The sequence below is a fragment of the Vipera ursinii genome (assembly GCF_947247035.1).
Source record: "Vipera ursinii genome assembly, chromosome: 17".
NCBI lineage: Eukaryota > Metazoa > Chordata > Lepidosauria > Squamata > Viperidae > Vipera > Vipera ursinii.
In genome coordinates, this window is record NC_139530.1 from 3,672,014 (window position 1) to 3,692,846 (window position 20,833).

A 20,833-nucleotide genomic window follows, 5' to 3' on the forward strand; every position below is an offset into this window, starting at 1 on the left:
TCTAAACCATCCTGTCCCAACCTAAGCCCGGGCGAATACAGACAGTCCTCGACTTACGACCACAATTCAGCCCACAATTTCGGTTGTCAAGCGAGACAGTTAAGTGATTTTTTTTCTTTTTGCCCCATGTGTTAGGTAGATGATTCACTGCAGGTGTTAAGCTAGTAACAAGATCGTGAAGCGAATTGTGACTTCCCCCATTGATTTTGCTTGCCAGAAGGTCAATGAAGGAGAATTTATCAGGGTGTTTAAAATTTCTGAGTCACTTTGCTTCTGATTGCTAAATAAATGAAGACCTCCTTTCCTGCAGCCTCATTGGCTCCTCCGTTCTTTCTCCCAGCTTGGAACCCGACTGGATTTTTCTTTCCAACAATGTACACTCAGTTTGACTTTGCTGACGGCTGCGAGGGCATTTGAAATATTAATTTAACCATACTTCCTTTTGCTGCAAAAGGAGAACTATGGATATTGCAAGAGAGAAGTGGCAGAAATCCCTAAACTTCATGTAAGGGAAACCACAGCTGCATTCTTGCCCCTAATCCCCTCTAGAGAGTCAGGAAAATCACCTTGGCAGAAATAGTCAAGAATGATAGCTAAAAAGGGCTGAAACATTATTTTATGCCCTGGGGAATAAGATAATATCTGGAAGTGCATTCTTGCTTCACTGGAGCATCAGAAGAACAGGAGATAAAGCACAATCACCCTTGCAAGATTCTCTTTCTATAGATAACCTCAATAATGGAAAAAAGTTTGGGCCTCCTGCAGGATTGGTTTTCTGCTTTGGCCCACCTCGCAGGGCTGACAACCCCAACATCTCTCTGCTCACAAAGCTCTGTTTGGCTTACAAGCCGATTTTGACTACGTAGCATTGCACACTTCAAAAAAAAAATTACAAAATCAATCCATCCAGCTTGCAGAAAACATCTTATTTACTTCGTTGTTGTTTTTTAAATTCCAGGTCAATTTTGAAAAGAGAGGGAAGAAAGAGATTTCCCTTTTTTTATTCAGCCGTTATTTTTCTGGAATTTTTGGAGGTGCAGACCGCCATGTTCTCCTGGATCTCTTGAAATGTCTTGCCGCCGGTTTCCGGCACTACCCGGAAAATGTAAATAAAGGTGAGGATCATAAAGGGCCAGTAAAGGAGCAAGTAGTAGGCGCCAAGGTGGGACTAGAGACAGAAAGAAAAATTTAAAAAAAAAAATGAGAGGCAAGATCAAACTCGTCAGGCCTGTGAGACCCACAACGAATTCACCTCTGTACTGGGGGGGGGGAAATCCCCAAGGAGTTTTTTAAATAAGTATCTTTTAAAATATATTTTATTTAATTTTTTAAACTTCCAGAGGGATTATAGGATCCTTTACCTGAGTGAGAAGAAACAGCAGGGCGGAGATAAAATTGGTTCCCCAAGTGACGAAACCCGCAATCACACAGGCTGAAACTCGGGATGACTGGAGGAACAATTCACCAATAATCACAGGAAGAATGCAAGCTGGAATGGACAGGAGAGGGGAAGTTTTGTAAAAACAAATTTTAAAAAAAGCAAAAAAAAATATCCCACAAAATCTTCCCTTGCGAAGTCTCCGTCTCCCATCTGATTCACAAACCTGGCCCCGCTATGTAGGCCATAAAGAAGAGGATCAAAACAATGCTGGTGAAGACCAGTGAGGAGGTGTAGATCTGTGGGGAAGAAGAAGGCACCGGGGGGGGTGACCATCGAAGCAGTATCCCTCCCACCCACCCACCCCACCCACACCGACTCCACACCTTCAACCATCCGCCTGTCTTCCACAAGGTTTGGGAACCCATCTACAGAATGGCGTGAGCTCTATGAAATTGACCGACAGGATGGAATTGACAGATTGGTAAAATTGAGCAACTGGGTGAAATTGACAAATTGGCGAAACCTGACCCATGGATGGAATTGACGGATTGGTAGCAACTGACCAACTGGGTGAAATTCACCAGATCGATTTTAATTCGTTGGGAAGATTTGTGTGTGTGGAAAAAAAAACAACAACAACAACGCAGGGGTGTTAAGTTGGCCCGGGGCAGAGAGAGGGAGGGAAACCCACCTGAAAAGTGATGACTAGGGCTATAGTTAAGATGCTACAAATCAAGAAGCCACTCAAAAGGAGAAATCTGCGCCCCAAAGACTCGATGGTGCAGATCTAGGGGGGGAAAAAAATCAAAGCAGAAAAGGATTGACATTTTGGGATCCTGGAGAAAAACTATTGAGAAGAAGAACACAAACCAGTGGATCATCCAATAAATGAGCCCACAATTCTTCATCAAGGCGAAAACCATCCTGGTCTTTGCTCTTGCTATTGTGTTTTTGCTCGTTTGAACTGCTGCCTTTTGGTTGTATTGCTTTGGGGTACATCGCCCCAAAGTCGGTGGGGTGCCCGGAGGCAGCTGAGAGCATGAACAAACCAGGAATCCAGGGGCGATTTGAGCTGCCTTACGGTTGTCAGAAGCGTCAGCTGGATGATCACGCTTCCTACGAGAGAAAGGAGGTTCATATCTCTGGTGGACAGTCCTAAATCTTTATAGGTCTGCTTGGCGAAAATTAAAACCTGCAATCAAAGACAAAGGAAACGCAGGTGGAGGCATGCGGAGTATTGGGGTCAGGCTTTAAAAACCCACACTGCCATTCCCCTAAATAGATTTATTTAGAATCTTGCCAAATTACAGCAGAGAACTGCACGATAAAGGATACACACTGAGAACCGTTAAGGAGGAGCCATTCGAACCGCTCCAAAGCAAACAGCACATCTTTCTTATTCAAGGTTGTCTGGGGAAGTCACTAACCGTGTTTGTGTCCACTAATCCACTTCCGGAGACTAAGACCAGGACAGTAACGAGATGCCACCGGAGGCCGCGGAAGCGAAGAAGTTTCCACACGGTCATGTTCTTCTGGCTGCTTTCGGCGAGGTGTTCCTGGCACAGTTCTTCCATCTCCTCCTCTACGTCTTCTTCCCCTCTCAGCATCTTCAAGACTAGAGGAGGTAGAAGTGGAGGGGAAGACATGAAAGTGTGCAGAGCAGTGGGGCTTTCATGCCGCCCCCGTCCAACAGGTCTTAAATCTGGCCCGGGGGAGGGCTGAGATGGTCCAGGGTTGTCTAGATGGTTACAGCCAAGCCTGTAACCCATATAGTCTGTTCTTCTCTTCTCATATCTCAGAGCATTTGGAAATTGGGCGGCCTGGTCAGCCCATACTGCCAAGACCCTCGCTCTATTTCTGGAGGACGCCGCCAAGAAGCAACCTTTGGGATGAGGGCTTCCATCTTCATCAGCGCGAGGAACGTGGGGAACAAAACTGAGGACATCTCCCCTCTTATTAAGATAATCCTCTGGAAGGACCATCTCTCTAGCCGTGGCCTCTGGGAGCCCACCTCTTCCCTTCCCACCGAAGCATCTGACCCACCAAAAGGACTTCTTTAGACAGCCATCCAAAATGCGGTTCCTTTTACCGGGGCCACAATTGGCAAAGGGGCTAAATTTGGAAGGAGCCACCAAGCTCTGCAGATCTGAAGGGCAGAAGCTGGGCCGGGGGAGTGATCCTCCCTTTGGCCCAGCCGAGGGGCTCTCAAGGCCACGAGGGCAGTACCTCGTGTGGCCGTACCTTGTCTTGCTTGCTCTTCGTCATTCCTCTGCATGTACAGAAACCTCGGACTTTCCGGAGAAGGCAACAAAAACATACTACTAAGTATAGCAAAGACGGCATTAAGGCCCACCAAAAAGGAATAATCTGCGGCAGAGAGAGCAAGAGAGAAGGCGTTAGGATGTTGCTGATCCCGCTCCAAGTTTTAGAAGCAACTTTTTCTCCAGGCTTAGCATGACTTCAAAGTTTGCAGCCACGAGAGAGGTGGAAATAACACCTACTTTCTTCGTTTCCCCAGATCTGGGGGCTGGTTAAGATTTGGACCAGAAGGTACCCCCAGCTGAAGCAGAAGACCACCGTTGTCACCAAGGCCCCCCTGAGATTCAAGGAAGAGATCTCAAGGATGTAGAGAGGGGCGGAGAAAGTAAATGTACCTGTGGGAGTGAATTAAAAATTGCCGGACGGTCATCGCTTGCATTCTAGCGAGTGCAGAATTTAGCAGCACCTACGGTGTGTGGCTGGCCCGGAGATTTGAGGGGTTTAAATCTTGTGTTATAACAATGCTCTGTTGTCCACTGCAACCTTCACTTGTTCCTGCCTGGCGCTCCGGTTTGGGCTAGCATCTCGAAGCTGATTCCCGGAGCCAAGAAATTAGATTATGTGCAAAGAAGCCCTGGTTTACCCAGCCCTTCTCTCTCCCAGTCATGTTAAGGGTACGAATCGGACTGCCCTCTTGCTATGGCTAAAATCCTCAGGGTTTTCTTTAACCAGATTTATTGAAGGGGGAAGCAGAGTTAGGTTGCAGAAATCCTGGCAGCTGGCTACAACACATTTCCTTCTACGTCTCATTTCTTTCTGCATTCATTAGGGATGTTTCTTCCTGCCCTGTTTTCTTGCTAACGAGAAGCAACGCCTGGATGTTCTACGCTCAGGATATTTGGAAAAGTACCGTTCCTGATTCCTAGGCTCCAATAAAACCCACCGTCGGGGCTTGTCCCGACTTGAACATTTGGGAAAGAAAGGTCCTCAAACTCCACTTCTGAACTGACCGGATTATTATTATTATTATTTTACTAAAGGCAAGTGGTTAGGGCAGGGGTCGGCAACCTCGGCTCTTTTATGACTCGTGGACTTCAACTCCCAGAATTCCTGAGCCAGCATAGCTGGCTCAGGAATTCTGGGAGTTGAAGTCCACGAGTCATAAAAGAGCCAAGGTTGCCTACCCCTGGGTTAGGGCATAGGCAAAGGCGGATCTGAATGTTCCTGCACAAAGCCTGCGATTTCCCCTCTGCCCTCGTCCTTCCCTCTTGACCGGTCCGTCAATCTCCGATCGTATTCGAACGACCAGCAGATGTTTGGGGAATGGTTTGGGAGGTTTGGCACCGCTTTGGCGGAGTTGCGCGCGTTCCATTCTCACGACTGCGTCCTTGATATCAGCCGGTCCGTTCCAGATTGACAGCTCTGGTTCCTGTCACCCTGTCACCCCCTTTCCCATCTCCCCAAATCCTACTCTTTTGCTTTCCTAATTGCTACACCTTGCGTTTTATGGCAGGGTGCCAGTGAAGGATGCTGAAAATGGCAGCCCTATATATATATATATATCGGTCATTGCAAAGCCAAACTCCTAAATTAAGGGGCCTTTAATGCAAAGCCTGACGTCAGCTGTTCTATTTGGGAGCTTAAAGCGGTCACGGACTCACCCAGCTGCATTCCTGCCAAAAAACGGGCGACGAGGCTGAATTCAAAGCGCTGGATTATTTTATCAAAACAAAGGAGGGCAGACAAAAAAACACTAATTCCATTGCTCATGATTAGGGCGCATTTCCTGAAAAGACACGGGGGAAAAAATACACAGTCAGAAAGCAGGAGTCCCAAAAATTGCTACCCGCGGCATCTTGATTGGCTTTTCTAAGGGAACAATTTTCAGAATATTTAGAATACCAGCAGAGTTGGAGGTTAGAAGGACGATTCTAACCTAGGTCCTTCGCTCTGCTCAGGGGCACCTGGGCATGTCTAATTTAATGAAAAGGAAATTTCCTGACAGGGAGGACAATTAACCAGTGGAACGACTTGCCTCCAGAAGTTGTGGGTGCTCCATCGCCGGAGGCTTTTAAGAAGAGGCAGGACAGCCATTTGTCAGTATAGGGTCTCTTGCTTGAGTAAGGGGCTGGACTAGATGACCTCCAAGGTCCCTCCCAACTCTGTTATTTACAAAATATTTATTCAAACACAGCCCTGTTAATCTGGGTCACTTTAAACCGAGGTTCTCTTTCAGGTGATCAACAGGTTCCTGGGTTAGGAGCTGATGCCATACATTGGCAGTTTACATGCCAATGTATGGCATCGATGCCAACAGAAACAGCCCAGAAATTAGGTTTAAGGCACGCCAGTACCTGCCATTGGACCCTAAGAAAGGCCGAGTGCCAAAGCATGGAGGCCTTTGAACTCTGGTGCTGGAGAAGACTCCTGCGAGTCCCTTGGACTGCAAGGCGGTCAAACCGGTCAGTCCTGGAGGAGATCTACCCTGACCGCTCTTTATTAGAAGGCCAGATCCTGAAGTTGAAACTCAAATACTTTGGCCACCTAATGAGAAGGAAGGACTCGCTGGAGAAGAGCCTCATGCTGGGAAAGGTTGAGGGCAAGAGAAGAAGGGGACGACAGAGAAGGAGGTGGCTGGATGGAGTCACTGAAGCAGTAGGCCTGAGCTTAAAGGGACTCCAGAAGATGGTAGAGGACAGGAAGGCCTGGAGGAACGTCGTCCATGGGGTTGCGATGGGTCGGACACGACTTCGCAGCTAACAACAACAGTACCTGCCATATCTATCTGCCAGACAGCCCCAAAGACAGACGCCGAAAAGGCCTCCAAGGGGGATGAAAACGATGAGTAACGCTAAGAACTTTAAATACGCAGAGTCTGTACTGATCGATTCTTTCCGGAGATTCATCAGGTGGATCCTGATCTTAAAAACAACACAATGGAAAGCCGCATTAACAAAGACACAGCTGGCCTTGCCCCTCTTTCCCAGCTGCCTGCCTCCCTTTCACCTAACAACCCTGCGAGGTAGGCTGTCAGCTCGCAGTCCCTAAGGAAAAACCCATTGGCCGTTCGAAGGACTCTGGAGCAGAGATGCTAAACAAAATTTATTTTTCTTAAAAACATCGGGACACTGGGCCCACGCAGAGCAACCTCAGCAACCCTAATGCAGGCCAGCGGGTTGTGTGAATAACTGCCAAGTCCCAAAACCCAGGAATGCCCAGCGACACACAGCATGGCTCACTTACCACAACGGGATTGGTGATCAGATAGAACGTGTATCCATACTGGAAAAACTCCAAACTGGCACCCACTATCGAGAACATGAGCGGGCGGGTCAGCTTCTATGAGATGGTGCAGGAAAACAACAACAACAACAACACAATTCCTTGAGTGAAAAGGACAAAAACCAACACAACACATCTTAGACCTCCCCTCTTATTTCAGCCCGACAGTTTCTGGCTCGGATGGGAATAAAGCTAAATGTTCTGCACCTGCTTTTTTTGTTAGGAAAAGCTAATTATTTTCCCCAGGTTTTGTTTGCACCCCAGGCATCTCCTGGTGGTGTCTCATCCACAAACAAACCAGGGTCTATCCTGTTAAAAGTTGCCTAGGCGTTGTAATTAAAAAAAATACAAACACTGGAGCGAGAGCTCTAACGTCTTCAGAAATTATTTATAATTTCTCTGCCCTGCCTTGCCCTGAAGTTTAGAAATAACCACGGATCAAGATAAACCGCGACTTCAGCAGCCCTCCAAACTCACATTATTTCGGTTTGTGGGTTCCGATTCCTCTTTCTCCTCCATCCTTGCGTGGAGATCAAGAGGAACGCCTGATCGAGCAAAAAGAGGTGGGGGGGAGAGAAAGCAAAGAAATTTGTCCCATATTTACAAACGATTCTGCCCCTGAACCCAGCCAGAGCGCCTCCCCGATCTGCGCTCCCTGATGACTCCTGTTGAAAGGTAGACTGCTGCGGATCGGAGAGGCTCCATAGAGGAAATTAAAGGAAAGGGGAGAAACATGAAGTAAAAAGGTCTTCCCATCTTTTCTTTTGAACGCTGGCTTGAGAGCTCCGCGTTCACTTCCTAATTGTTTTAATAAATTCCCCAAATTCATTGGCACTCTCCCGGATCCTCACCTGCTCCTCTGCCGGCCCTGCGGAGGAGGCCAGTCTCCAGATTTGTATTTTAAGGCTAGAATATATTTTTTTTTAAAAAAAAAGCCAACTTACTGTTTTTTGGGGGTGTATCTCGGAGTCACAGCTGTCTTTTCTTTTCGAGGAAAAATCCTGGAGCAGCAGCGAGAGCCAATCAGGAAATGGAGGCGGGAACATTCCGGGAAAAGCGGAATGGCAGTTAAGGAACCCTTTTGCATAAATTTCCATCCAGGCCATTCCAGATTTCTGTTGCTAAGCGAGGCTCTCGTTCAGCGATCTTTGCCCCGATTTGCAACCTTTCTTGCTACGGTTGTTAAGTGAACCACCACACTTGTTAAGTTAGCAACAGGGCTGTTAAACGAATCTGGCCTCCCCGTTGCTGGTGCTTGCCAGACGGTCGGCAAAAGGGGATCACGTGACCCCTGGACACTGCCGCCGTCGTAAATACGAGTCATTTTGCCAAGCGTCTCTACCTTTGGAGACGTGTTATGGAAAGGGAGGGTGTTTGTTGTTGTTTTTCCAGTATTCACTTGGGGCGGATTCTTTATGTCTAATGCTAGATTTCATTTGATATTCGGGTTTCTTTTTTTTTCCCCCAATTTTTGCACAATTCCCCCCCAATTTTTTTTTTTTGTCTGACCCACCACCCCAAGTGGACCCAGGCAAGCAGCGCTGGTTGAACCAGGGACCTCGGTGGACCGCCCGCCATACCAAGAGCGCCAGGAGAACCCCGACTGCAGCAACCCTTACGGGCACAGCGCTACACACATGTAATAAACACCAAGACACACACTGCACAGTGCATAACATCCTTTCCCGTGCCTGGCACCGATACGGTCAAATGCCTTTTTTTTTTGTAAACGAGTACCAAGTTTGAATGGAAAGCTCCATCCGGGGGAACTCTCCTCCTCGTTAAATAACTAGGGCAACATCTTTTTCGTTTGGACCAGGATAGGGTAAATAAATGGGACGCGGTGGCTCAGTGGGTTAGGATGCTGAGCTTATCGATCAGATAGTCGGCAGTTTGGCGGGTCGAATCCCGAGTGCCGCGTAACAGAGTGAGCGCCTGTTACTCGTCCCAGCTTCTGCCAACCTAGCAGTTCGAAAGCACGTAAAAATGCAAGTAGAAAAATAGGGACCACCACAGTGGGAAGGTAACAGCGTTCCGTGCGCCTTTGGCGTCTAGTCATGCCGGCCACATGACCACGGAGACGTCCTCGGACAAGCGCTGGCTCTTCGGCTTTGAAACGGAGATGAGCACCGGCCCCTAGAGTCGGAAACGACTAGCACGCGTGTGCGGGGAAACCTTTACCTTTAGAGTAAATAAATGGAAACTTCCCCCCCCAAAAAAACCTTTTACTTTCGCCCTTCCTTCAGGTCTCCGCGTTGCATCACGTTTTGAGCTTTTCCCACTATTCCTCATTTGCAAATCAGTTCTTTTAATAATCTGGACTTGAGATGGGATACCGGCGTCTCGGCAGGCAGTCCCGTGCCGGCTTGTTCAACGTGCTGATTGTTAAATAACGCGCTTTGTTAAATCCTGCTTTTTATCTGTCTCTTGGCGTCCTCACGCCAAGGCCGAAGTACGGATGACCACATGTGGTTGAATTCGGAGTGCTGATCTGTCACTCCGCTTTCTCTTTCTTTCCCTCCCCTCCGTTTCGCTTTCTTACGTCACTTCACTTTGCCTCCTGCATCTCGCATCTCTACCTTGATTTTTCGTTCCTTCCTTGAAACCGGCCAGGATTTATAGCAAGGCAATGCCGAACAAACTTATCAGGTCTGCCAGGATAGGCTTGGCGCCTCATAGGCATCCTGCCGTCAACGATTAGAGGGCAAGGAGGATAAATGGGCAATAAAGCTGTGTGTGCACATGATGGGAAATAGGGAAGGGGGAACAACAGGTGATAAAGAACAAGAGAAGCTCGGAACTGGTTTGCACCGGAATCCAAGGCCAGGCACCCCGAGAAAGAATGTGGATTACCCCAAAACATCTCAGCGTTCTCAAAACACTTTGGTGACTTCCGATGGGCTGAAGACGGCGGACTGGTCAGTGAGGGGAGGGCTGGGACGAGGGGGAACCTTTCTGCATCTTTTGAGCGTGGGAAACCCAGATCTAGCCTGACTTTACTGCAGCCAACAACCTCTAGTAAAAGAATCTTTCGCTTCAACCCAGTAGGAGTCGAGTGTTTTTCTTTCGTAAGGGAATCAGACTGGGGCAGGTCTGACGCAAGAGCTGTAATAAAAGATGTCGACTCAGTTTCACGTCGCCAGCAGCCATGAAGGCATTTAAAGCATTAATTTAGCCACACTTCCTTTTGTTGCAAAAGGAGATATATTGATATAATAACAAGAGTTGGAAGAGGCCCTGGAGGTCTTCCGGTCTAGTTCCCCCCACCCTATCAGGAGACCCTATCTCAGTTCAGACAAATGGATGTGCAACCTCTTCCTAAAAACCTCCAGTGTTACGGCATCTACAACTTCTGGAGGCAAGTTGTTCCACTGGTTAATTAATTGTTCTCGCTGTCAGGAAATTTTTTTCCCCCTTAGTTCTAGGTTGCTCCTCTCCTTGATGAGTTTCCATCTGTTGCTTCTTGTCCTGCCTTCTGGTGCTTTGGAGAATATGTTGACCCCTCTTCTTTGGGGCAGCCCCTCAAATATTGCAACACTGCTAGTCATATCAACCCTGGTCCTTCTTTTCATGAAACTAGACAAACCCAATTCCTGCAACCGTTCTTTATAATGTTCTTCATACGGATTTATTTATTTTAGCTTCACTGCAGGGTTGATGTTCTGCTTTGGCCTACCTCACAGGGCTGACACCAACATCTCTGCTCACACAGCTCTGCTAAATTTACACGCTGATCTTTTTTTTTTTTTTTGCCAAACTAGCGTTACAGCACTTTAAAATGACATAAATAAATCCGCCCGGTTTGCAGAAAGCTTCTGCTTTGCTTGGTGGTTTTTTTTTTTAATTCCAGATCAATTTTGAAAAGAGAGGGGGGAAAAAAAGAGATTTCCTGTTTCTATTCAGCCGTTATTTTTCTGGAATTTTTGGAGGTGACGGCCGCTATGCTCTCGTGAATCTCTTGAAATGTCTTGCCGCTGGTTTCCGGAACTACTCGGAAAATGTAAATAACAGTGAGGATCATAAAAGGCCAGTAAAGGACCAAGTAGTAGGCGCCAAGGTGGGACTAGAGAGAAGAAACAAATTTTTTTTTAAAAAAATATGAGACACAAGATCAAACTGGCCAGGCCCATGAGTTACACAATGAATTCACCTCCGTACTTGGGGGGGGGGGAAGAAATCCCCAAGGAGTTTTTGAATAAGCATTTTGAATATATTTCATTTCTTTTTTTAAAACTTCCTTACCTTAGTCAGAAGAAACACAACGTCGGAGATAAAATTGATTCCCCAGATGACAAATCCTGCAATCACGCATGCCGATGCTCGGGACGACTGGAGGAACAATTCTCCAATAATCAAAGGAAGAATGGCAGCTATAGGGAGAGAAGGAGAGAGGTCTATTTTTTTTTCCTTTTTTAAGAAAAAGAAAAGGTCTTTCTCCACCTGCGAAAACTCCGTATCCCACCTGATTCACATACCTGGTCCTGTAATGTAGCCCATAAAGAAGAGGATAATCAAAACAATGCTGATGAAGGCCAGTGAGGGGTTTTCAAACTGTAGGGAAGAAGAAGCACCATCAAAGCAGTATCCCTTCCTCCACTCTACTTTTAACCAACCTCATATTTTTCCCATAAGGTTAGGGAATCCTATCCACAGGAAACTGGCATGAAACTGGCCAACTGGACGACATTGACCGATAAGTAAAATTGGCCAATGGGATGAAATCGAAAGATTGGAGCTACTTGATGAGCTACTACTAATAATAATAATAAGTTGGAAGGGACCTTGGAGGTCATCTAGTCCAACCCCCTGCTCAGGCAGGAAACCCTACACCATTTCAGCCAAATGGCTGTCCAGTCTCTTCTTAAAAGCCTCCACTGTTGGAGCATTCACCACCTCTGGAGGCAGGTGGTTCCACTGGTTAGTTGTTCTAACGGTCAGGAAGTTTCTCCTTAGTTCCAGGTTGCTTCTCTCCTTGATGAGTTTCCACCCGTTGCTTCTTGTCCTGCCTTCAGGTGCTTTGGAGAATAGCTTGACTCCCTCTTCTTTGGGGCAGCCCCTGAGATATTGGAACACTGCTATCATGTCACCCCTCACTCTTCCACTGCGTGGAAGGGATAAGATTGGTCCAACTGAGCAACTGGATGAACTGGGCGGATTAAGGAAATTGGCCAAGTGGATGAAATGGACGGGTCGGTGAAATTGACCAGCTGGGTGAAATTCACCAGATCAATTATAACTGACTGGGGAAGGTTTGTGTGTGTGTGTGTGTGTGTGTGTGTGTGTGTGTGTGTGTGTGTGTGTGTGTGAAAAAAACGCAAGGATGTCCATTGCGGCGGGGGGGAGGGGGGCACTCAAGTTGCCCCGGTGCAGAGAGAGGGAGGGAAACTCACCTGAAAAGTGAAGACTAGGGCAATATTTGAGATGCTACAAATCAAGAAGCCACTCAAAAGGAGAAATCTGCGCCCCAAAGACTCGATGGTGCAGATCTAGGGGGAAAAAAAAATCAAAGCAGAAAAGGATTGACATTTTGGGATCCTGGAGAAAAACTATTGAGAAGAAGAACACAAACCAGTGGATCATCCAATAAATGAGCCCACAATTCTTCATCAAGGCGAAAACGATCCTGCTCTTTGCTCTTGCGATTGTGTTTTTGCTAGTTTGAACTGCTGCCTTTTGGTTGAACCCTTTGAGTGACCGGAGGCAGCTGATAACACAAACAAAGCAGGAATCAAGTGACGATTTGAGGTGGCTTACGGTTGTCAGAAGCATCAGCTGGATGACCACGCTTCCTACTAATGGGAGGAGCTTCACAGCTTTGTAGGACAATCCTAAAACTTTATAGCTCTGCTGGGCAAAATTTAAAACCTGCAATCAAAGACAAAAGAGGTGCAGATGGAAGCACATGTAGGATTTGGGTCAGGCTCTTAAAACCCAAACTGCAATTCTTCGACGGAGATTTTATAACCTGCAGACAGAATCTTGCCAAATAACAGCAGAGAATTGCACCATAACCTTAAACTCTGGGAACTATTAAGGAAGGGCCGTCTTCACCCCCTTTCTCTCACACCAACTATCTCAACTGCATTGTCTCTGGCTTCCCTAGAATGCAGCTCCTCCCTCTTGGGAATCCAGACCACATTCCAACCCAGTTTGCCCCTTTTGTAAACCGTTAACAACTGCCTCTCTACCCTGCTGTTATCCTGGAGCGGGGATTCCAACTGGACGTGGATCCAGGAATTTTGTTCCTGGCTACTAAGCCAGTGCTCGGCATTTTGAGGAGGACAAAGACTCCCAATTTGCAAAAGCAAACAGCACATCTTTTCTATGCGAGGTTGCTCGGGGAAGTCACTAACCGTCCTTATTTGCACAACACAGGTTCCGGAGGCTAAGACCAGGACAGTAACGAGATGCCACCGGAGGCCGCGGAAGCGAAGAAGTTTCCACACGGTCATGTTCTTCTGGCTGCTTTCGGCGAGGTGTTCCTGGCACAGTTCTTCCATCTCCTCCTCTATGTCTTCTTCCCCTCTCAGCATCTTCAAGACTAGAGGAGGTGGGAGAGGAGGGGAAGACAAGAAAGTGTGCAGAGCAGTGGGGCTTTCATGCCGCCCCCGTCCAACAGGTCTTAAATCTGGCCCGCGGGAGGGCTGAGATGGTCCAGAGTTGTCTAGATGGTTACAGCCAAGCCTGTAACCCATATAGTCTGTTCTTCTCTTCTCCACTTCTTCCTTTTCTTCTCATATCTCAGAGCATTTGGAAATTGGGCGGCCTGGTCAGCCCATACTGCCAAGACCCTCGCTCTATTTTTGGAGGACGCCGCCAAGAAGCAACCTTTGGGACTTCATCAGCGCGAGGAACGTGGGGAACAAAACTGAGGACATCTCCCCTCTTATTAAGATAATCCTCTGGAAGGACCATCTCTCTAGCCGTGGCCTCTGGGAGCCCACCTCTTCCCTTCCCACTGAAGCATCTGACCCACCAAAAGGACTTCTTTAGACCAGCGTTTCCCAACCTTAGGAACTTGAAGATGCGTGGACTTCAACTCTTCAACTATGCTGGCTGGGGAATTCTGGGAGTTGAAGTCCACGCATCTTCAAGTTCCTAAGGTTGGGAAACACTGCTTTAGACAACCATCCAAAACGCGGTTCCTTTACCGGGGCCACGATTGGCAAAGGGGCTAAATTTGGAAGGAACCACCAAGCTCTGCAGATCTGAAGGGCAGAAGCTGGGCTGGGGGCCTGATCCTCCCTTTGGCCCAGACGAGGGGCTCACAAGGCCACGAGGGCAGTACCTCGTGTGGCCGTACCTTGTCTTGCTTGCTCTTCGTCATTCCTCTGCATGTAGAGAAACCTCGGACTTTCCGGAGAAAGAGCCAACACTATAATACTAATTACGGCAAATATGGAAGTAACGCCAACCAGTAATGAAAAATCTGTGGCAGAGAGAGAGAGGGGGGGAGGGGCAACATTAGGATGTTGCTGATCCCGCTCCAAGTTTTAGAAGCAACTTTTCCTCCTTCCTCTTCTCTTGCTTTGATGGAAAGATACGCTTTCCTGGCTTAGCGTGACTTCACAGTTTGCAGCCACGAGAGAGGTGGAAATAACTAACACTTACTTTCTTCGTTTCCCCAGACCTGGGGGCCGCTTAAGATTTGGACCAGAAGGTACCCCCAGCTGAAGAAGAGGATCAAACTTGTCACCAAGGCCCCCCTGAGATTCAAGGAAGAGATCTCAAGGACGTAGAGAGGGACAGAGAAAATAAATGTACCTGTGGGAATAAATTAAAAAATTGCATCGCAGTCACATTCTGCCTTCCAGCCAGTGCAGAATTTAGGGTTTCGTCCCGTTTTACGACCTTTCTTGCCACGGTGGTTAAGTGAATCTGGCTTCCCCATTGATATTGCCGCTTGGGGGTGTGTGTGAAAGCCCTAATAAGCAGGCATATACATAGAATGAAGGCTACTGCTAAGCTTGTAAGCCGCCCTGAGTCTTCGGAGAAGGGCGGGATATAAATGGAATTAGAAGAAATAAATATTTGAACTAGGTGTTTTGACGTATGGCCTTTCTTTTGCCTTGCATTGTCACTGCTTCTCCTTGACCAACCGGGTGGTTTGTTCCAGATGGACACCTCTTGTTCCAGTCACCCTGTTATCCGCTCTCCGAACTGCCCAATCCTACTCTTTCCTTCCCCAATCCCAAACTCCTAATTTAAGGGACGTTTCCCCGCAAAGGGAGAGTTCAGCTCTTCTCTTTGGGAGCGTAAAATAAAGCGGTCACGGACTCACCGGACGTCATTCCTGCCATAAAACGAGCAAAGAGGCTAAATTCAAATTGCCGGAATATTTGATCAAAACACAGGATGGCAGACGAAACGACAGAAAGTCCGTTAACAACTAATAGGGCGCATTTCCTGAAATGACACGGAAAAGAGACGACACATTCAGGAAAAAGAAATTGCAAGAACGCTGTGTGTTGTTTTTTTTTAGTCCTGAACTATCAGCAGCATCTCAATTGTCTTTTTTTAAGGGGACAGTTTGTTCCTGGAATTTCAAGAGGTGATGCAAAACATTAAACTACCTCTGCGGGGAGCTCTAACATGTGTGCTGTAACCATCCAGATGTTGGCACCAGCGGAATTAGAGAGACAGGGCAGAGAAGATTAAAACTGCAGCGAGTTCTTATCCCTCATGCTAGAAGTCCCAAACCAATGATTTTCCGAGCAAATTAGCTTTTCAGAATATAGGGAATATTAGAATATTAACACCGTTGGAGGTAGAAGGAAGAGTCTTAATGTACTCCCCCTTCACTCTTGGGAATGTCCGGTTTAATGAATGTCCGGTTTATCTCAGGGGCTGCTCCAAAGAAGAGGGAGTCAAGCTATTCTCCAAAGCCCCTGAAGGCAGGACAAGAAGCAATGGATGGAAACTCATCAAGGAGAGAAGCAACCTGGAACTAAGGAGGAATTTCCTGACTGTTAGAATAATTAACCAGCGCAACGACCTGCCTCCAGAAGTGGTGAATGCTCCAACACTGGAAGTTTTTTAAGAAGAGACTGGACAGCCATTTTGTCTGAAATGGTATAGGGTTTCCTGCTTGAGCAGGGGGTTGGACTAGATGACCTCCAAGGTGCCTTCCAGCTCTTATTCTGTTATTTATTAAATCTATATTTAAACACAGCCCTTGTTAATCTTGGTTAATTTAATAAATAAATAATTTAATAAATAAATAAACCTTGCTTCTCTTTTCCGTGCACTGGGCTTTAGGAGCTAAGTGGGTACTCAGGACTAGGGTCCACTTCACATGCCAATGTATGGCACCAATACCAACCGAAACAGCCCAGAAATTTGGCACTCTATTGTATAGCCGCAGCCCAGAAATTCCGCTTAAGGTATACCTGCCATGTCTATCTGCCAGACAGCCCCAAAGATACACTCCAAAAAGGCCTCCGAGGGGGACGAAAACGGAGAATAATATTAGGAACTCTGTATGGGTCATTGAATTCTGAAGATTCAGCAACTGCATCTTCATCTTAAAAAACATAAAACGGAAAGCCGCATTAACAATGTCGGGAGATTTTTATTTATTTTTTCCCCCCTCCAAACAACGTCTTTCGCCCATCGGCCACGAAGGCGGGCAGGATGGAAAACCCACCTTGGGTTATTTTCTTGAAAGAAAAGAAACCACAGTTGTCCCAAAGGTGCTTTTTTTCCAAAGGCCACTGGACTTTGTTTTTCTTTGGAAGACGTTTCGCTTCTCATCCCAGAAGCTTCTTCAGGTTCTGACTGGATGGTGGGGAATGGAAAGATTTATACTCCTTGCAGAGGGCTGGTCATTTGCCTCCTTTGGAGGCCACTTGGAGGTTTGATCTGTGTCCTCGGGGACACCTGAGTGGTCCAGATGGGTGTGGAGCTGCAAGGAGCCCGTCGTAGACTGGAGATACGGAGATGTTATATCCAAAGGGCTGTTCCTTTGACAGAGATGGCCTCTCTGACCCCCTCTTTCAAGCCAGCGGTCCTCTCTGTCCAAAATGTGGACTTTGCTTTCTTCTAAAAAGTGACTTTTGTCTTTGGAAAGCAGGTAGAGGAGATTGAGCAGCCCACCTGCATTTCAAAGGCCAAAGCCACTCCGTCTGCAAGGAATAACAAAATGGAAGTCCAGCGGTCCCTTGGGAAAGCACCATTGCGGCAACCATGACCGGGATGGTTGAGAATCCCCATAAACCGTGGTTTCGGAAAGGAAAGGAAAGGAAAGGAAAGGGGAAAGGGGGAAAGGGAAGGAAAAAGAAGGGGGGAAGGGGAGAGGAGAGGCAGAAAAATACAATTTGAAACCCCGATGGGGAGGGCTAAGCCAGCATCCGTCTGCCACGAAAACCGAGACACTGGGCCCAGGCAGAGCAACCTCAGCAACCCTAATGCAGGCCAGCGGGTTGTGTGAATAACTGCCAAGTCCCAAAACCCAGGAATGCCCAGCGACACGCAGCATGGCTCACTTACCACAACAGGGTTGGTGATCAGAGAGAACGTGTATCCATACTGGAAAAACCCCAAACTGGCACCCACTATCGAGAACATGAGCGGGCGGGTCAGCTTCTATGAGATGGTGCAGGAAAACAACAACAACAACACAATTCCTTGAGTGAAAAGGACAAAAACCAACACAACACATCTTAGACCTCCCCTCTCATTACACCCCGACAGTTTCTGGCTCGGATGGGAATAAAGCTAAATGTTCTGCACCTGCTTTTTTTGTTAGGAAAAGCTAATTATTTTCCCCAGGTTTTGTTTGCACCCCAGGCATCTCCTGGTGGTGTCTCATCCACAAACAAACCAGGGTCTATCCTGCTAAAACTTGTCTAGGCATTGTAATGTAAAAAAAAAAAAATAATACACTGGAGCGAGAGCTCTAATTTCTTCAGAAATTATTTATAATTTCTCTGCCCTGCCTTGCCCTGAAGCTTAGAAATAACCACGGATCAAGATAAACCGCGACTTCAGCAGCCCTCCAAACTCACATTATTTCGGGTTGTGGGTTCCGATTCCTCTTTCTCCTCCATCCTTGCGTGGAGATCAAGAGGAACGCCTGATCGAGCAAAAAGAGGTGGGGGGGGGAGAGAAAGGAAACAAATTTGTCCCATATTTACAAACGATTCTGCCCCTGAACCCAGCCAGAGCGCCTCCCCAATCTGCGCTCCCTGATGATTCCTGTTGAAAGGTAGACTGCTGCGGATCAGAGAGGCTCCATAGAGCTCGTCACCAAGGATGGTCGGCGTTTCTCAAAGAGGAAAGGAATTAAAGGAAATTATATATAAGCCAACTTACTGTTTTCTTGGGGTGTATCGGAGTCACAGCTGTCTTTCCTTTTCAAGGAAATATCCTGGAGCAGCAGCGAGAGCCAATCAGGAAATGGAGGCGGGAACATTCCGGGAAAAGCGGAATGGCAGTTAGGGAATCCTTTTGCATAAATTTCCATCCACTTTCAGGGACTGCACATATTTTTTCCCAGCGTTTTTGGCACAGAAAGTTTTTTCTGTCTCTGAGAATCCCGGTGATCTCCTGTTGGTCTCCCCTCCCAATTCCAAGCCTATTTATTTGCACTTTCTTCCCCAGTCTGCCAAGATCACTTTTTCATTACTTACCTCATTTAAATACCCCATTTATTTTCCCCCGTGAAACGGTTGAATCAATTGATTGAATACTTTATTTGGGCAAGTGTGATTGAACATAAGGATTTTGACCCAGGTGGAGACATTCTCAATGGGAGTCAACCCCCCCCCCCAAAAAAAATCACAAGTTACTTACCCAGGAGGAAATTGTTACTTAAATAGAAGAAGGTTGTGAAAACCATTTTAAAAAACTTTCACACATAAACACTTACACACTCAGACACACTTTTTTGAAGCCGCTTTGCCATTTTCTCTAAATTAAACTGCTGGAAGAAAACAATTTTTTTTTTCTCAAAGAGGAAATTAAAGGAAATTATATATAAGCCAACTTATTGTTTTTTGGGGGTGGGAAAAAGTCAAAGAAAGAAAAAAGCTCCATCTATTCAAGGCTCATTTATTTTAACAAAAAACAAAAAAAACACACGATTTTGTTCAAAGGCCCCCTTCCACGAGGCGGCTGTAAAATTAAATCTTAATCTGTACATTGAAGAGTTTTTGTCGCATCAGTGTTTAAAACACACAAACGCGCAGAGAGAAGTGAGGTATACAGAATGAGAAAAGAAAATCAGCCTGGCCAAAAAAAAATAAAATAAAATAAAATTGCAGCATTTATTCGAAGGCAAACAAAGCAGCGTCCCCAAAAATTGGGGGGTGCCCACTGGATTCCCAGACATGTGACAATCCATCCCTTTCCTGGGTGGGTTGCGATAAAATAGAAATTAACCTATATGCACTCTATTACAATCCTGTACCGCTTCAAGTATCGATCTTGGATGTTTCATTTCAAGAAGAAATTTGTCGGCAACTGCTTGGCTCCCAACACCCGTCCCTGATCAGGCTAGTTGAGGATGATGGGACCTGTAGTGTCTCTCTCTCTCTCTCTTCTCTGATTTCCAAACAGGGTGTGTTGACAGCCACGCCTCTTCTCTCCCCCTTAAACCTGGATAATCTTCTCCCTTAACATTTAATTCAACACTTTCTCCTCTTTCCTTCTTAACGCTCGAGTTAAAAATAAAAATAAAAGCAAATCTTCATAGCGTCTTTTTTTTAAAAAAAGGAGAAAAAAAACAATAAACCACGCCCTGAGAAAGTTACGTAATTTGGAGTAATACCGATCCAGCCGTTGTCTGGTGAAAAAAATGGAACGTTTTTCCTTTTTTTTTTTCAATAAATTTTTTTCCAAAAGTTCTTATTATGTTGTTGCTGTGTTTTTTTCCCTTCCCCAGGTGAATGAATTAAGTAACATCCATGATAGGCATCTTGGTTTCCTGTTTGAACAAAACAACAGACAAGGATCAATGAAAGGGTTAAAGTGTTAGGCAGAACAGTCAGAAGCCACAGAACACAGTTAGCATCGTGGCTGCTCCTCGGCTTGCAACAATTCATTTAGCGACCGTTCTAAAGTTTCATTCATTTCATTTCATTTATTGGATTTCTATACCAATGCCGTTACCAACGGCATTGAAAAAATTTACTGGTTTCTATATTTGGAGCAAGCCTGGTTGGCCCGGGAGTGGATTTTGTTTGCCAGAGGTGAATAAATGATCAACAAGCCGTTTGTGGAAATTCCACTTCGGACTCCAGAGGGAAATCAAATCGGTATGAAAACAACGAGTCCTCTAGGAGTAGGGCGGTATATAAATCAAATAAATAAATAAATAACAAGAGAAACTAAGAATTATATGAAATGGTATAGGGTTTCCTGCCTGACCAGGGGGGTTGGACTAGATGACCTGCAAGGTCCCTTCCAACTTATTATTATTATTATATCCAGGGGTGGAAAAAGTGTTGTTTTGTATTTCAAAACGGTGAGCGTCAAAGAGCTAACCTGTAAGTTTTTGTAGATTTTATTTTTTTCTATTAGGAGCCCTTATCAGTGATTGCGCGACTTCTGTAGATGCTATACGCTAGATAAATAATTAGGTTCCGATTTTCTCCCCAAATCTCCCCAGGATTTTTCGGGGTGGGTGTGGGTTGTTGTTTGTCAGCAACAGCAGCCATTTTAAAAGCTCGCCTTGCAAAACGAGGGCAACCTAGAAAAACTCACGGTGCGAATCCCACCAGGCAAAGGGGGTGAATTCCATCGCGATGCAGGCCAGGTTCAAGGGCTGGATACGTCTGCCCCTGTGCTACTGCTGCCTCGCAGCTCCCAGTCTTTGCGAAGGGGAACCTCGGCCTGGAAGCTGGTCTCCAAGCTCGGCAGGGCAGGCTCTGGATTCGAGTGTCGCCAGCAGCACAGGGAAGAAAAGAGTTT

The 20,833-nt window shown here is 46.4% G+C and overlaps 2 protein-coding genes across 3 annotated transcripts; both read right to left on the bottom strand.

Annotated features, from left to right (window-relative positions):
- Positions 1-327: 327 nt before the first annotated feature.
- LOC310648060 (solute carrier family 2, facilitated glucose transporter member 5-like) lies at positions 328-7,538 on the bottom strand. Its single transcript, XM_083375719.1, has 12 exons — positions 7,400-7,538; positions 6,884-6,979; positions 6,413-6,561; positions 5,302-5,426; positions 3,883-4,035; positions 3,623-3,748; positions 2,809-2,996; positions 2,463-2,573; positions 2,073-2,168; positions 1,605-1,677; positions 1,362-1,489; positions 328-1,168 (listed from the first exon to the last, which is right to left on the bottom strand). Exons 1-12 carry the CDS (start codon positions 7,439-7,441, stop codon positions 1,001-1,003), a joined length of 1,455 nt encoding a protein of 484 aa, XP_083231845.1. The 5' UTR covers positions 7,442-7,538; the 3' UTR covers positions 328-1,000.
- Positions 7,539-8,043: 505 nt separating this feature from the next.
- On the bottom strand, positions 8,044-20,827 carry LOC310648059 (solute carrier family 2, facilitated glucose transporter member 5-like). Of its 2 annotated transcripts, none has more exons than XM_083375717.1 (14): positions 20,627-20,827; positions 18,236-19,847; positions 17,929-17,996; positions 17,411-17,506; positions 16,312-16,445; positions 15,204-15,328; positions 14,534-14,686; positions 14,226-14,351; positions 13,276-13,463; positions 12,677-12,787; positions 12,313-12,408; positions 11,398-11,473; positions 11,165-11,292; positions 8,044-8,264 (listed from the first exon to the last, which is right to left on the bottom strand). In XM_083375717.1, exons 2-14 carry the CDS (start codon positions 18,384-18,386, stop codon positions 8,061-8,063), a joined length of 1,656 nt encoding a protein of 551 aa, XP_083231843.1. In that variant the 5' UTR covers positions 18,387-19,847; positions 20,627-20,827; the 3' UTR covers positions 8,044-8,060. The 2 variants fall into 2 exon arrangements, with proteins under 2 accessions (XP_083231843.1, XP_083231844.1); XM_083375718.1 differs by lacking the exon at positions 8,044-8,264 and adding an exon at positions 9,013-10,985.
- Between the last annotated feature and the right edge of the window lie 6 nt (positions 20,828-20,833).

What these genes read in the sequence shown, in the direction of transcription:
- LOC310648060 (XM_083375719.1), bottom strand. Translation starts at nt 7,441, where the DNA reads ATGGAGGAGAAAGAGGAATCGGAACCCACAAACCGAAATAAT. An exon ending in CCCTAGTCATCACTTTTCAG is followed by an intron (nt 1,678 to 2,072) that starts GTGGGTTTCCCT and finishes TCTTCCCCACAG; the next exon opens with ATCTACACCTCCTCACTGGT. An exon ending in TGCTGTTTCTTCTCACTCAG is followed by an intron (nt 1,169 to 1,361) that starts GTAAAGGATCCT and finishes TTCTGTCTCTAG; the next exon opens with TCCCACCTTGGCGCCTACTA.
- LOC310648059 (XM_083375717.1), bottom strand. Translation starts at nt 18,386, where the DNA reads ATGGAAATTTATGCAAAAGGATTCCCTAACTGCCATTCCGCTTTTCCC. An exon ending in GGTCTGGGGAAACGAAGAAA is followed by an intron (nt 14,352 to 14,533) that starts GTAAGTGTTAGT and finishes TCTCTGCCACAG; the next exon opens with ATTTTTCATTACTGGTTGGC. An exon ending in GGGCTACATTACAGGACCAG is followed by an intron (nt 11,293 to 11,397) that starts GTATGTGAATCA and finishes CTCTCCCTATAG; the next exon opens with CTGCCATTCTTCCTTTGATT.